General features: G+C 47.1%; 1 protein-coding gene across 1 annotated transcript in view; it reads left to right on the top strand.

Moving 5' to 3' along the window:
* LOC139073238 (protein NYNRIN-like) overlaps positions 1-12,119 on the top strand; it is a 152,616-nt gene extending 140,497 nt beyond the window's left edge. The window contains exon 2 of the mRNA XM_070556201.1: positions 11,732-12,119. Within this exon, the coding sequence (XP_070412302.1) occupies positions 11,732-12,037 (306 nt within the window). The 3' untranslated portion in view covers positions 12,038-12,119. The remainder of the gene's footprint in view (positions 1-11,731) is intronic.
* Positions 12,120-16,141: the final 4,022 nt, after the last annotated feature.

Genomic DNA, 16,141 nt, shown 5'->3' with positions numbered 1-16,141 from the left:
TAAAAAAACCTGACCTCTCTAGGACATTCAGAAGCCAAGTTATAAGCCCACAAAGGTGTAACTGGACTACTTCTTTAAAGTGACACCAGGCCCGGTGACCTTTGGGACATGGTTTGACCCCCTATAGGAATGTGCGATCATCTTGAAACGTTCAGATCACTTAAAACTCAATAGATTCTACCTTCTTGTAGCGTTTCAGCCTGATTGGACCTTGTTTTCACACAAATGGACCCAGAATGATGTGAAATTGTGCTTCGTGCAACATAATTCTGGGTGCCATTTACAAACCATAAGTGCTAATGACTCCATTCCTTTTTGTCGTTGTAGGGGCTGTTGATTGGAGTACCCTAAAACAAACCTGATTTCTCAAGGACATTCAGAAGCCAAGTTATAAGCCCACAAATTTGTAACTGGACTACTTCTTTAAAGTGACACCAGGCCTGGTGACCTTTGGGACATGGTTTTACCCCCTGTAGGAATGTGCGATCATCTTGAAACGTTCAGATCACTTAAAACTCAATAGATTCTACCTTCTTGTAGAGTTTCAGCCTTATTGGACCTTGTTTTCACACAAATGGACCCAGAATGATGTGAAATTGTGCTTCGTGCAACATAATTCTGGGTGCCATTTACAAACCATAAGTGCTAATGACTCCATTCCTTTTTGAGGTTGTAGGGGCTGTTGATTGGAGTTCATTAAAACAAACCTGATCTCTCTAGGACATTCAGAAGCCAAGTTATAAGCCCACAAAGGTGTAACTGGACTACTTCTTAGTGACACCAGGATCGGTGACCTTTGGGTCATGGTTTGACCCCTTACAGGAATGTGCGATCATCATGAAACATTCAGATCACTTACAACTCAATAGATTCTACCTTCTTGTAACGTTTCAGCCTGATTGGACCTTGTTTTCACACAAATGAACCCAGAATGATGTGAAATTGTGCTTAGTGCAGCATAATTCTGGGTGCCATTTAAAAACCACAAGTGCTAATGACTCCATTCCTTTTTGAGGTTGTAGGGGATGTTGTTTGGAGTACACTAAAACAAACCTGATCTCTGTAGGACATTCAGAAGCCAAGTTATAAGCCCACAAATGTGTAACTGGACTACTTCTTTAAATTGACACCAGATCCGGTGACTTTTGGGACATGGTTTGACCCCCTTAGGAAAGAGCTATCATCATGAAACGTTCAGATCACTTACAACTCAATAGATTCTACCTTCATGTAACGTTTCAGCCTGATTGGACCTTGTTTTCACACAAATGAACCCAGAATGATGTGAAATTGTGCTTCGTGCAACATAATTCTGGGTGCCATTTACAAACCATAAGTGCTAATGACTCCATTCCTTTTTGTGGTTGTAATGGCTGTTGATTGGAGTACACTAAAAAAAACCTGACCTCTCTAGGACATTCAGAAGCCAAGTTATAAGCCCACAAAGGTGTAACTGGACTACTTCTTTAAAGTGACACCAGGCCCGGTGACCTTTGGGACATGGTTTTACCCCCTATAGGAATGTGCGATCATCTTGAAACGTTCAGATCATCTTAAAACTCAATAGATTCTACCTTCTTGTAGCGTTTCAGCCTGATTGGACCTTGTTTTCACACAAATGGACCCAGAATGATGTGAAATTGTGCTTCGTGCAACATAATTCTGGGTGCCATTTACAAACCATAAGTGCTAATGACTCCATTCCTTTTTGTGGTTGTAGGGGCTGTTGATTGGAGTACACTAAAACAAACCTGATTTCTCAAGGACATTCAGAAGCCAAGTTATAAGCCCACAAATTTGTAACTGGACTACTTCTTTAAAGTGACACCAGGCCTGGTGACCTTTGGGACATGGTTTTACCCCCTATAGGAATGTGCGATCATCTTGAAACGTTCAGATCACTTAAAACTCAATAGATTCTACCTTCTTGTAGAGTTTCAGCCTGATTGGACCTTGTTTTCACACAAATGGACCCAGAATGATGTGAAATTGTGCTTCGTGCAACATAATTCTGGGTGCCATTTACAAACCATAAGTGCTAATGACTCCATTCCTTTTTGTGGTTGTAGGGGCTGTTGATTGGAGTACATTAAAACAAACCTGATCTCTCTAGGACATTCAGAAGCCAAGTTATAAGCCCACAAATGAGTAACTGGACTACTTATTTAAATTGACACCAGATCCGGTGACCTTTGGGACATGGTTTGACCCCCTTAGGAAAGTGCTGTCATCATGAAACGTTCAGATCACTTACAACTCAATAGATTCTACCTTCCTGTAACGTTTCTGCCTGATTGGACCTTGTTTTCACACAAATGAACCCAGAATGATGTGAAATTGTGCTTCATGCAACATAATTCTGGGTGCCATTTAAAAACCATAAGTGCTAATGACTCCATTCCTTTTTGTGGTTGTAGGGGCTGTTGATTGGAGTACACTAAAACAAACCTGATCTCTCTAGGACATTCAGAAGCCAAGTTATAAGCCCACAAATGTGTAACTGGACTACTTCTTTAAATTGACACCAGATTCGGTGACCTTTGGGACATGGTTTGACCCCCTTAGGAAAGTGCTATCATCATGAAACGTTCAGATCACTTACAACTCAATAGATTCTACCTTCCTGTAACGTTTCAGCCTGATTGGACCTTGTTTTCACACAAATGAACCCAGAATGATGTGAAATTGTGCTTCGTGCAACATCATTCTGGGTGCCATTTAAAAACCATAAGTGCTAATGACTCCATTCCTTTTTGTGGTTGTAGGGGCTGTTGATTGGAGTACACTAAACTAAACCTGATCTCTCTAGGACATTCAGAAGCCAAGTTATAAGCCCACAAATGTGTAACTGGACTACTTCTTTAAATTGACATCAGATCCGGTGACCTTTGGGACATGGTTTGACCCCTTACAGGAATGTGCGATCATCATGAAACATTCAGATAACTTACAACTCAATAGATTCTACCTTCCTGTAACGTTTCTGCCTGATTGGACCTTGTTTTCACACAGATGAACCCAGAATGATGTGAAATTGTGCTTTGTGCAACATAATTCTGGGTGCCATTTAAAAACCATAAGTGCTAATGCCTCCATTCCTTTTTGTGGTTGTAGGGGCTGTTGATTGGAGTACACTAAAACAAACCTGATCTCTCTAGGACATTCAGAAGTGTTGAGGGTCTGACCTCATGAGGAAATTACTATGCAGTGATTTTCTACAAAATGACTGTGCTTAAATTGCTCTGAAAAGCAAATAATCACATCAGCGCCAAGAAACTTCATTTCCCATGATGCTTTGCACACGGAAGCATTGTAACTACGTCACCGCCTAATACCAGAAACACGTTCTGCGCATGTGCGGGAGGCCGTGGAGCTTTTCCCGCGAACTAAGACCATAAATCTTCAGCAGAGATAAAGAAACCTCGTTCTTTTGCCCAGGATACCTGGCGGTAAGGACACGCTTGTCGAACGCTCCGACTCCCTTGAGCACGCGGAAGCTCTAAGTGCCCAAGTTGAGCCACGGGACCGCTGGAAGGCTAAGCTGCAAGCCCATCAGGTCTGTCTAACCGCTCGCTGCCTAGCTGCTGAAGGGAAGACCACAGAACCGGGTTGGGGAAATCCGCAACTCCGTCAAACTCACGGAGAACGCCAAAACAGCGGGGAAAGCCATCAAACCAACGGACGACGCCAAACTGCGGAGAAACACGGAGAACCGTCAAATCAAAACAGTGATGGACGCTTCACTGTTCTGGTGGTCAGAAACTCATCTCTTTCTCTCATTCTTTCCTTCTCCCGTTTCCTCTATAGTCCAGAAGAAGCAATAAACCGCGTCTATTGCTTAAAAAGTAGCTTCGTGCTTTCCTCTTTCGTCCCAAACACGTCAGTCGGGTCATTTTGAAAGAATAAACTGCTTATTGATCATCGTTAATATCTTTAGTCGTCAGCTCTGGCCAGGCTGCCGACTCCTTTTAGATTAAATAATTTACAAGTGACCTTTTGTTGTTTGTTAACTTTTGAAGTGTTTGAGTTAAGTTTTACTGTGATTCTAAGCCACTAAGTGTTCGGGAAAGTTGAAAACTTTACACATCCAGGTCTCCTGTGGAATGGGAGGGGAGGGGAAGAGCCCCACACACACTCACAGCTCACTCCCCCCACCTACTCTGGGGAAACAAAGATCCATTCATCTCACACACACACACACACACACACACACACACACACACACACACTCACACACACCACACAAACACCTTGAACATTGTTTTGAATATACATCCTTTTATTATATCACATGGTTATTATTCATTTATGCCACTGTTTATTCATTTGACAAATTGTTAATTAAACGTTATAAAATTCAGATTTTCGTCTCCAGTAGCTTTGTTGTGTCGAAGAGAAGTCTCTGCTCCGAGGATTCTACGAACTTCAAGAAAGACTGATAAGAGTTTTGGATTCAATTTTTCCCCGGTTAAAGGGGAATGGTGCCCCGTATATCTACGAATATCTTAATTAATTAATAAATCAGTAAATATTCCCATATTTACAGAATTTATTGAAGAATCCAAAAGTAAGTTAAAGCTTACGAATTGTTCGCTCCTAATAACCCCAACATTAATTGGTGCAGCCCGTGTGAGGCTTGGATACACAGAGATTTCTATCCGGCACAAACAAACAAATAAATCCAAAGAGCTTGAATTAAAAGTAATCAGTTGTTCAGCCTTGAACCAGCAACAGAGTGGTGCTGATTTCGCTGAGCAGGAAGCTGCATCGAACTCTCACCAGTAACTCAGTGCTTCTTTAAAGGTGCAACGTGTAAATTAATTCTGGTTGACTTTTAGGTTAAAATTCAGTTTTTCCTTAAAGGTGCAACGTGTAATTAATTCTGGCTAACCTTTTAGGTTAAAATTCAGTTCCTCATTAAAGGTGCAGTGTGTAAGTGATTCTGACTAACCCTTTTAGGCTAAAATTAACTGCTAATTTAGCGACTTTAACTCACAGTGGCTATTGTAACTAACTGAAACCTTCACTCAAAGACTGATAACACCCTGTTTGCTGATATTCTGAAGGAATAACTAGCATATTTAACACCCAAGTGTTGTAAGACGTTGCTACGGCAACGCACCAGCTTTTGCTAAAATACTGAAAGGAATAGTATTTTAAGCGTCAGTCACGGCATTCCGTGCAATCTTAAAACGCTAAAACCTGTGCGCACAAAGGTTAATTTAGTGTTTTTCTGCTACATAGCTAGCAGTTGCTGCCCAAAAGGTGCAGCTTGAGCTATCTGCAGAAGCTCTACTAGGCTATTTTTGGTTCGGTTGTTAAAATGGAGGGACAGAGTGGTGAACTGACCAACTCCCAGCAACCAGGTGGCGCTGCGGCCCACAAATGTGAACCTGGCCTACTTTCTGGACAAATATTGTCCAAACTGGTCGAGGTTGCTCGAGAACCCGACTACCCTTCTAGGGATTTCACTGAAGAACAGCGTAGCGACGAGCTAGAAGCTGTACTTGATCAAATAGAAAACCCGGATGGTACAAAACCAATCCAGGTTCACTTAGCTAAGTTAGCCCTGATCCTCTATCAGAGAGGACTCCAATGTGGTCAGAAGATCATGAACCTCCAGAGTATGCTAGCTGAAAAACAGCGAAATGGAAGGCTGATCGAGGAAGACAACACCAGCACCGATTCTGGGGAAGATGGGGAGGAGACCCCGCCCCCCTCTGCTGATGACAACAGACAGTGGGAAGGGGGGGAACACCGTGACTCTGAGGCTGAGCCAGAGTGCTCTCCCACACCGGTATGAAAGCAAGCCGGCAAAGCTGACCAGGGTCCGCCCAGGACGATCGCCAAAGACCAATTGGTTTCCTCCACCCGAGGAAGCGAGGGACCGCCATCCCGCCATAAAGGTAGGCCTCCTCCTGATACATCTCCGTACGATAATCAACAGTATGTGGTTTTGGACTCTCTGGACGGACGCACGCCGCAGGGGAGAGATGAAGCTTATCTGTCCCAACCTTCTGCCCCGTTCCCTACACACACTCTAGGGCATTCAGGACCACCTAGGGGCCGAGGGCAGTTCGCCCTCGAACCCCAGGTTGGACCACCACCCTCATCTTCACGGCCTTCTCAATCAGTGAGAAGTCAACCAGCTGAGCGGCACCTCTATTTAGACCGCTCCCCCAGTCCACGAAGGGTGCAAGGTGCCGGCTGGGGTTATGCACAAGCCCATCCTGCACCTCAACCATCTACCCATCCTAGCTACTCCGGTATTCGGCATGCCGATAACCAGCTGCAGGACAAAGCATCATACGCCAGTCCGTACCCAGACAAAGCGTATTACGAAGAAGCCCCAGTTGAAAGACGCAGGCTGCACTACGCAGACGTGCCCCGGGAGGAGGACCTCCCAGGACACCCACGTGACGTGCCAGCAGCCCGCCACGGCATGTCGAACCCCGATTTGGGCCCCAGGAGTCAACATTGGGAGCCCAGAGCACACCAGCGATATCCAGCGCCCTCTGAGACAGACCGTGGGTCAGAGTCAGAGGATGACGCGCCGTACCGTGAGTCAGGACTCCGTGTACGCCAAATTGAATCGCTAGCTAAAGATATAGAACGCTTTGATCCTAACACCAATGAATCCAATGTCGACGATTATCTCAGGGAGATAGAACGTTGTCTGCTTGATCTTCCAGCACATTCTTCAAGGGAAAAGCTCAAGCTAATTTGGAAAACCACATCTAGAACGGTGCACGGTTTCATGGAAACTCTACCACCTGACATTCATGATCGGTACTCCTTGCTCTGCCGAGCGTTGAGAGATGAGTACGCCCCGTATGCAGACTCTGCGTCTGCTACAATGGGGGCCTTCTCCATCAAACACGGGAGAAACGAACCCCCCAGAGAGTATTATCGCCGACTCAAAAGTGCTTATTTCCAAGGTCGAAACGGCCCTGGGCTCGAGGAAGACCCTGCCTTCAGATCCCTGTTCATTCACAACCTGCACGAGTGTGTTCGCTCCGAAGTCTCAATGTATTGTCGGATGAAAAAACTGACAACTCAGGAGATTAGGAGATACGCTCAACAGGCTTGGGAAGCCGGCGGAAAGCCCCAAAAGCCTGACGCACATCACCGCGTCATGCACCTAGCTCCCGACGCCGAGCCGCGTTTGGAGCATGAAGGCACAGAAGCTCCACCCACTAAGCCAAAATCTGCTAAACCTAGACCTGCTAAACCGCAAAAGCAGTCCCAATCTCCTCAACAGGGGAAGGGGGGTGCTGTTTGGCTGCCTAGGTCTGGACAATCAGACAGGAAGTGGCCCAACCAAAACCAACGGCAGGCAGGTCGGAACAGTGGAAGGTTTAAGGAGCGCCGCCCACAGGTAGGTCACGAACGCGAGTCCGTAGGTGAGTACTTGACCAAAGCCGACCTCCAGGAAATGTTTCAGCAGTTCCTAGCTAAACAGAAGGAACAGCTGAGATCTGCAGATGAGACCCCTGCACTAAAGTCTTCGTCTAAGAAGCCAGACCCAGAGCCAATGTCTGCATGACTAGGCGTGGCTCAACCCCCCAGCGTGGCCAGGACCTACCTGATCAGCTGGGGGAACACTACTGGTAGATCACAGGAGTCTCCTGAAATCTACCCCCCAGAGAAACCTGATACTAAATTTCTGAAGTTCGTTGGTGACTTAACAAACCTTGATCATGCTCGCCGTTTGTACTGTAGCAACAACGTAGGTTGATGCATACAGGTTGATGCTCTGCTGGATACCGGCTCAGAAATCACCCTGATGTGCTCCACACTGTTCCGTCGCGTGTCTGACACCATGCGGTCGCTCGGGAAACCAGTCCAGGTAGAACCCTGTGACCTGAAAATCACCAGCTACACCGAGACCCGGGAGTGCATCACTAACCGGGCATGGCTGGACATCACCTTCCAAGACATGACTCTGGTTCACCCGTTTTATGTCTGCCAGCTAGACACTGAACCACTTCTCATTGGTCAGGACCTGCTTGAACATCTAGCTCCCCTCATCGACTGCCAGAAGGGTCAACTTTGGGCTCAGGTGGACACACCTAAGCCCTGGAACCCAGATAGCAGCCGATCATCCTCCATTCTTGAAGTCAGCCTAAGTGAGCCGCAAAAACCTTGTTCGAAGGTCATGCCACTCCCTACGGCTCCCACAGACGATGTCCGCCTGCAAAGGCACGAAACCGCTCCTGGAACTCCGCTCTGCACGCATTCATCTTTTCTCTGCTCGCTGAAGAACGTCAGCCTGCAGCCATATGCACCACACATAGTTGGTGGACTCACCATCAACTGCACCCACATCTCAGATGCTCGCCTTGCTCTTTGGTTGGAAAAGTCAGCCATCAGCCAACAGACATGTGAACACCTGCGTCAGAAGGACCCCCTTCTGGTCAGTGTGACATGTAGCCATCGGCTCTTGTCAGCTACTTGGCTGCAGAGGCTCCTGAAAGCGCCAGAGGTCTGCTCTCTGACTATCCAGCTTGGAGCAAGACAGCTCACACATACATTCAGCATCATACCACAGCTTGATCCACCTGCACTCATTGGAGCAGATCTGCTGGTTTGACTCGGTGCCCAGCTGGACACTTGCAATCAAGTCCTTTGGGCCCGAGCCACACCATCCTCTGAGCCTTGCTCAGAAGGCCCTGAACACTTGCTGTCCGGACAGACCATTCCACAGGCCTGCCGTGCAGTGGTTGAGGCCAGCACGGTTCTGCCCCCACAGGTCAAAGGAGTGCCTGTTCGTCTGACTCTGATGAAGCATCAGAAGCTGCCAGGCACACAGGCCTTCTTCCAGCCATCACCACACTTCTTGGAGCTCAACTTAGCCGTCTGTGGCACGCCACTCTTGGAGCTGAACAATCGTTCTGCCTACTTGTTGGTCGAAAATCCGACCCGGAGTCCTATCCACATGCCGGCAGGAAAGCCCTTGGGCATGCTGATAGATAGCTCATTCCATGACTTCGAACTTTCAGTCCCCGTGATCGGACAACTTCCGTTGTTCTTGAACGACAGACAGGTTGGTGCAGACACATTCAGTACTTTCCCCTCACAAATGATTACCATCAAGCGGCATGAAGCCCTTCCTGAGGAACCCATTTGCAGTGCAACCTTAGATACTGAGGGAGGTCAGTGTCTAACGGTTTTTGCAATAAATACTCAACCCTCTGAGTCACCGGTTGAAAGCCCGGAACACCAGAGACCCTCCTCCTCTGAACCTTATGACGGCTTCGAGGCCGAAGACAGCCAGCAGCTGGACAAAGCGGATGTGCTGGAGTCAGAGGAGCAGAGAGCAGCGCTTAGAAGCCTGTTCTATGAGTTTCAGTCCATCTTATCCAGGGACTCCCTGGACTGTGGACTCACAAACCTGCACACGGTTCGCATTCCGACGAACCCGAATGCCCCTCCTACTTTTGTACGTCAGTACAAGATTCCCCTCGCTGCTTATGAGTCAATCCAGGAGATCCTCGATCAGCTGAAGGAGAAAAACATCATCAGAGAGTGTAACTCCACTTACAACTCTCCCATCTGGCCGGTTCTGAAACCGACTGGGAAATGGCGTCTCACCATAGACTATCGTGCACTGAACAAAAAAGTACCTCTCTCCAGGTGGCCTATGATCCATTTAGATCAAGAGCTAGCCAGAGTCAGAGATGCTCGTTTCTTCTCTATGGTTGACATAGCCAACGGCTTCTGGACCATGAAGGTTGAGCCGGCGGACCAGTATAAACTGGCTTTCTCCTTTGGAAATCGCCAATATACTTGGAACCGCTGCCCCTTTGGCTACTCTAACTCACCTGCCGAGTTCAACATCTTCCTCCACAAAGCCATGTCAGATGCTGCTTCCAGAGGGAACCTCATATATGTCGATGAACTCTTGATGAGGAGTCGAACCTTCGAGGAGCACCTGGCCGAACTCCGTCACGTGCTGCAACAGCTCGCTGACGCTGGAGCTAAATTGGCGATTCTCAAGGGACAGTGGTGTCGAACCAAAGTGGAGTATGTTGGACTGCTGGTTGGCCCTAATGGAGTCGAGCCCCAAGCGGGACGCATTAGAGCCATTCAGGACATCAAAGCCCCAGCTAATCTGACCGAACTCAGGAGCTTCCTCGGAGTCTGCAACTACTCCAGGCAGTTCATTGAGGAGTACGCTGAAACAGCGAGGCCCCTCACTGAGCTGCTTCGGAACGACACACCTTTCGTGTGGGACAGACCCCAAGAACTCTCCTTCCAGTTCCTAAAACAGAAGTTGGCGTCCGCACCCTGTCTGGCTTACCCAGACAAGGATAAAGAGTTCTACATAGAGGCGACTTTCTCCTCTCACTGCCTGAGTGCTGCTTTGAAGCAGAAACACGATCAGGACATGAGAGTTGTGGCATACGCCAGCAAGCCTCTGAGCAAGGTGGAACTCCAATTCTCAGACTGCGAGAGAGCTCTCCTCTCTACAGTCTGGGCCGTCGAACACTTTCGTAGTTACATCGGTGGACAGAAAGTGATCATTGAAACGTGTCATCAGCCTGTCACCTTCCTAAACAGCCAGCGTGTGCGCGAAGGAAGAGTGTCAAACAGCCGCATTGCGACGTGGATGATGGTGCTCCAAGGATACAACATTGAGGTCAAGTATGGTCAGAACACCAAGCTAGCGCTAGGACAAGGGCTAGCAGGCTGCCAGTACTGTGACTCTGACTCCGTCAGGGGCCCCCTGGACACACCTGCCGCAGTCTACCCAACCGCATCCAATCATCGCTACTTTGATGAGAATGTTTGCCAAGGGCTTCCGAAAGTTTACACTGACGGATGCGCCTACCTTCACGAAGGCCAGCTCCGTGCTGGGGTTGGAGTCGTTTAGGTGGACTGTGACACTAAGCAACCAAATCACTACCGGTTGGGCCAAAAGTCTACTCAGTACGCCGAAATTGCTGCAGTGTTGATAACCCTCCAGCAGGTGGCAGCCTTGGACATCACTCAAATCGTCCTTTGCTCTGATTCAAACTACGCTAGACACAGCTTCATTTCTCACTTCCCCATGTGGAAGGAGAACCACATGAAAAACGCCAGGAACAGAGACGTGAAACACTCGGAGTTATTCCTAGCGTGTGATCTGCTCACCACTGAGAAAGGCATAATGGTCTACTGGAAAAAGGTCAAAGGTCACTCCAGGACCCTAGGTCCGGAGAAAGATGGTAATGACGAAGCGGACCGCCTTGCTAAGCTCGGTGCTGACCAGGGAACCTGTTGGGAATTCAAAGACGAGTGGCTTCCACCCAAGGCCGTTCACGAGGTCTGCGCGATAACTCATTGCCATGCTAAACAGGCAGACGAACCTCGGACCGTTGAGGTACCCGTGTTTCTAGGCAGACAACCACATGACGCGGACCTAGTCACCATGCAGGAACAGGATCCTGACCTGAAGCTCATCCGCGAGCTCCTCCAAAAGGGCCCGATGCCTGAACAACCATCACCACCTATTGGCGCAAGCCGAGATTTGGTAAACCTGCATCGTCAACTCACGCACCTGAAACTACAAAACGATTTGTTAGTTTACATGCGTGACGATCACCGCCCGCCTCGCTGGGTTGTTCCACTCGACCACAGAGGAGTGATGCTTGCCTACGCCCACGACACTCCGGTTGGAGGTCACCGCGGAGCAAAAGCTACGCTCGCGTCACTGACAGAAGTAGCATATTGGCAGTCGATGTCCAAGGACGTACACAGCTATGTCCAAGGCTGCCTCATCTGTGCCCAGTTTCAACCCTCCCAGCCGCTTGCTAGAGCACCACTGCAACGCAGGGGAATAACCTTCCCTTGGTCCCACCTGCAGATCGACTGGGTTGGACCGGTTCCCAAATCGGCAAGAGGAAACAAATATATGCTAACTGTAACTTGCAGTTTCACAAAGTGGGTTGAGTGCCTTCCAGCGCCAAACGATACAGCCGTCACAACCGCTGTACTGCTGATTAACCACGTTTTCAGTCGATGGGGACTTCCACTCTGCATTGACTCTGACTGAGGAACTCATTTCACATCCAGTGTAATGATGTCCCTGTTTGAACTTCTGGGAGTGGAAGTGAGATTCCACCTCCCCTATCACCCACAGTCATCCGGACGGGTTGAACGGATGAACCGCACGGTCGTCTCTATGCTCAAAAAGTACATCTGCTCCACTGGGAAGGACTGGGATGTTAAGCTCCCTCTGGTCCTGATGGCCATACGGTCCACTCCCCAGCGATCCACGGGGGTTACGCCCTTTGAGATGATGACCGGCAGACTGACGACTCTACCACTGCACCTCCTGTATCACCCAGAGGATGTCAGTGTTGCCACTGCCTATACCGCTCATCAGTATGTGGCAGACTTGAAAACACACCTCAGAGCTACGTTCGCGCACGCTCAGAAGAAACTGGAGACCAACGTAGAAGGCGCTAAAGCCTACTACGACCAAAAGACAACCAGCCGCGAATACGAGGTGGGTGACAAAGTATTCTACTTTCGGTTCGCCCAACCGGCACGCAAAGCTAAGAAGTTTCTGTCCTGCTGGTCAGGACCATTTGAGATCGTGGCAAAACTCTCTCCAGTTGCATACAGGTTACGCATCACCAAAGCAAGACAGGAGCCTGTCTACAAATGGGTGCATGCGAACCAAATCAAACCCTACGTCAAACCATCCCCGCGGGTAGAGAGACCAGACTCCCCGCAGGAGGTAGACGTAGTCTCTACATAGTTCTATGCATGGAAATGGAAAGGGGGGGAAAGTGCATGTTTAACCCACTAACATGTACTAACCGACAAAGAACCCCCCCCCCCCCCCCCCCCCCCCAGCCGTCCCTTTCACTAACCAAGAGAAACTCCTCCTAGAACGCTAACAGGAAGTACTTACTAAAACCTTACAGGGTACTCTGGTACCTACACTAGGCTCTGATTAATGAATCTCTACGTGCAGTCAAGACTTTGTCTGAAACCATACCTCAGGATATTGTGTACACACGAGTGGTGGGAGATTTGATGCAGGACCTGCTCAGGGCAGTAAGTTCCACGCTGGACAGCTTGGTTGAAAGTCGTATTTCCCCGTACTTGGTACCACTGGACCTGCTCAAAGTTAGCTTGACAGCTGCTACCCCTCTACTGTGCACCTTTCACAAATCCACCTAGCGTACAGCCTAGGTAGTGCAATTCCCATTCACGTTGATGCAGAAAAATTAGAACTCGGTTTCCTGTTACATGTTCCCATAATTGTGACACCTCACATCTATAGGTTTAAGTCGATGCTTAACATTGGTATTTGAAAGGACGGTAGGCATTTCCACTTTGAACTAGAAACCTGGCACTCCATCATCTCAACCTCGAACAGCATGACTCAGAGATTGAGATCATGGATGCTTTCCAGGGTTATAACTTTGCCTTCGATTTAGAAATTGACCAACAATTACTGATTGAAGGAACCAAACTCGTTAAGTTCACACAAACCTCGCGTGAACTTACTTTGACGCCCATGAATAGATACCCAAGACGCTACATTGACACAGATTATACCACCTTAATCTGCACATTGGTCGCCCTGGGGATGGGATGGCTCATCACGGCCGTGATGGCTTAGTCCGCCTACAGGCGTGTAAAGAAACTCCAAGATAAGATGCACTTGCTCACCTACGGTGTGCCTCTTGACCGCGTTCGGGGAGACTCCAAGCGTGAATGTACCACATCTGTCTAAAGGGGGTGAGCAACATTTTCTTGTTATTCTTTAACCCTAAGAGTAGTTCTCATTTTAGTCTACCTCACATATTTATCTGAGTGTTGCAGTATGTCACATTCTTTATAAGCTACACACTGAATGTATGACCTAAGAATGTATTTTATGAGACCTCAAGGTTGCTATGAATTTTCTTGGATGTTATATGTTTTTATTTATTTATTTTTTTTTTTTTTTTGGGTTTTCTGTATTTTTGTTTCTTACTTGGTCACATATTAACTAGTGGTTATGTGCCGGCCCAGCTCAGTCTGTCAATGACTCTGTCTGACGCACCAGCACCGGATCTGGTGTCAATTTAAAGTAGTCCAGTTACAAATTTGTGGGCTTATAACTTGGCTTCTGAATGTCCTAGAGAGATCAGGTTTGTTTTAGTGTACTCCAATCAACAGCCCCTACAACCACAAAAAGGAATGGAGTCATTAGCACTTATGGTTTGTAAATGGCACCCAGAACTATGTTGCACGAAGCACAATTTCACATCATTCTGGGTCCATTTGTGTAAAAAGAAGGTCCAATCAGGCTGAAACGTTACAAGAAGGTAGAATCTATTGAGTTGTAAGTGATCTGAACGTTTCATGATGATCGCACATTCCTATACGGGGTCAAACCATGTCCCAAAGGTCACCGGGCCTGGTGTCACTTTAAAGAAGTAGTGCAGTTACACCTTTGAGGGCTTATAACTTGGCTTCTGAATGTCCTAGAGAGATCAGGTTTGTTTTAGTGTACTCCAATCAACAGCCCCTACAACCACAAAAAGGAATGGAGTCATTAGCACTTGTGGTTTTTAAATGGCACCCAGAATTATGCTGCACTAAGCACAATTTCACATCATTCTGGGTTCATTTGTGTGAAAACAAGGTCCAATCAGGCAGAAACGTTACAGGAAGGTAGAATCTATTGAGTTGTAAGTGATCTGAACATTTCATGATGATAGCACTTTCCTAAGGGGGTCAAACCATGTCCCAAAGGTCACCGGATCTGGTGTCAATTTAAAGAAGTAGTCCAGTTACACATTTGTGGGCTTATAACTTGGCTTCTGAATGTCCTAGAGAGATCAGGTTTGTTTTAATGTACTCCAACCAACAGCCCCTACAACCACACAAAGGAATGGAGTCATTAGCACTTATGGTTTGTAAATGGCACCCAGAATTATGTTGCACGAAGAACAATTTCACATCATTCTCGGTTCATTTGTGTGAAAACAAGGTCCAATCAGGCTGAAACGTTACAGGAAGGTAGAATCTATTTAGTTGTAAGTGATCTGAACGTTTCATGATGATAGCATTTTCCTAAGGGGGTCAACCCATGTCCCAAAGGTCACCGGATCTGGTGTCAATTTAAAGAAGTTGTTCAGTTACACATGTGTGGGCTTATAACTTGGCTTCTGAATGTCCTAGAGAGATCAGGTTTGTTTTAGTGTACTCCAATCAACATCCCCTACAACCTCAAAAAGGAATGGAGTCATTAGCACTTATGGTTTTTAAATGGCACCCAGAATTGTGCTGCACGAAGCACAATTTCACATCATTCTGGGTTCATTTGTGTGAAAACAAGGTCCAATCAGGCTGAAACGTTACAGGAAGGTAGAATCTATTGAGTTGTAAGTGATCTGAACGTTTCATGATGATAACACTTTCCTAAGGGGGTCAAACCATGTCCCAAAGGTCACCGGATCTGGTGTCAATTTAAAGAAGTAGTCCAGTTACACATTTGTGGGCTTATAACTTGGCTTCTGAATGTCCTAGAGAGATCAGGTTTGTTTTAATGTACTCCAACCAACAGCCCCTACAACCACAAAAAGGAATGGAGTCATTAGCACTTATGGTTTGTAAATGGCACCCAGAATTATGTTGCACGAAGCACAATTTCACATCATTCTGGGTCCATTTGTGTGAAAACAAGATCCAATCAGGCTGAAACGTTACAAGAAGGTAGAATCTATTGAGTTGTAAGTGATCTGAACGTTTCATGATGATCGCACATTCCTATAGAGGGTCAAACCATGTCCCAAAGGTCACCGGGCCTGGTGTCACTTTAAAGAAGTAGTCCAGTTACACCTTTGATGGCTTATAACTTGGCTTCTGAATGTCCTAGAGAGATCAAGTTTGTTTTAGTGTACTCCAAGCAACATCCCCTACAACCTCAAAAAGGAATGGAGTCATTAGCACTTATGGTTTTTAAATGGCACCCAGATTTATGTTGCACGAAGCACAATTTCACATCATTCTGGGTTCATTTGTGTGAAAACAAGGTCCAATCAGGCTGAAACGTTACAGGAAGGTAGAATCTATTGAGTTGTAAGTGATCTGAACGTTTCATGATGATAACACTTTCCTAAGGGGGTCAAACCATGTCCCAAAGGTCACC

This window comes from Nothobranchius furzeri, chromosome 11, assembly GCF_043380555.1.
Source record: "Nothobranchius furzeri strain GRZ-AD chromosome 11, NfurGRZ-RIMD1, whole genome shotgun sequence".
Taxonomy (NCBI): domain Eukaryota; kingdom Metazoa; phylum Chordata; class Actinopteri; order Cyprinodontiformes; family Nothobranchiidae; genus Nothobranchius; species Nothobranchius furzeri.
The sequence above is the reverse complement of the archived record's forward strand: the minus strand, read 5'-3'. Positions and strand labels throughout refer to the sequence as shown.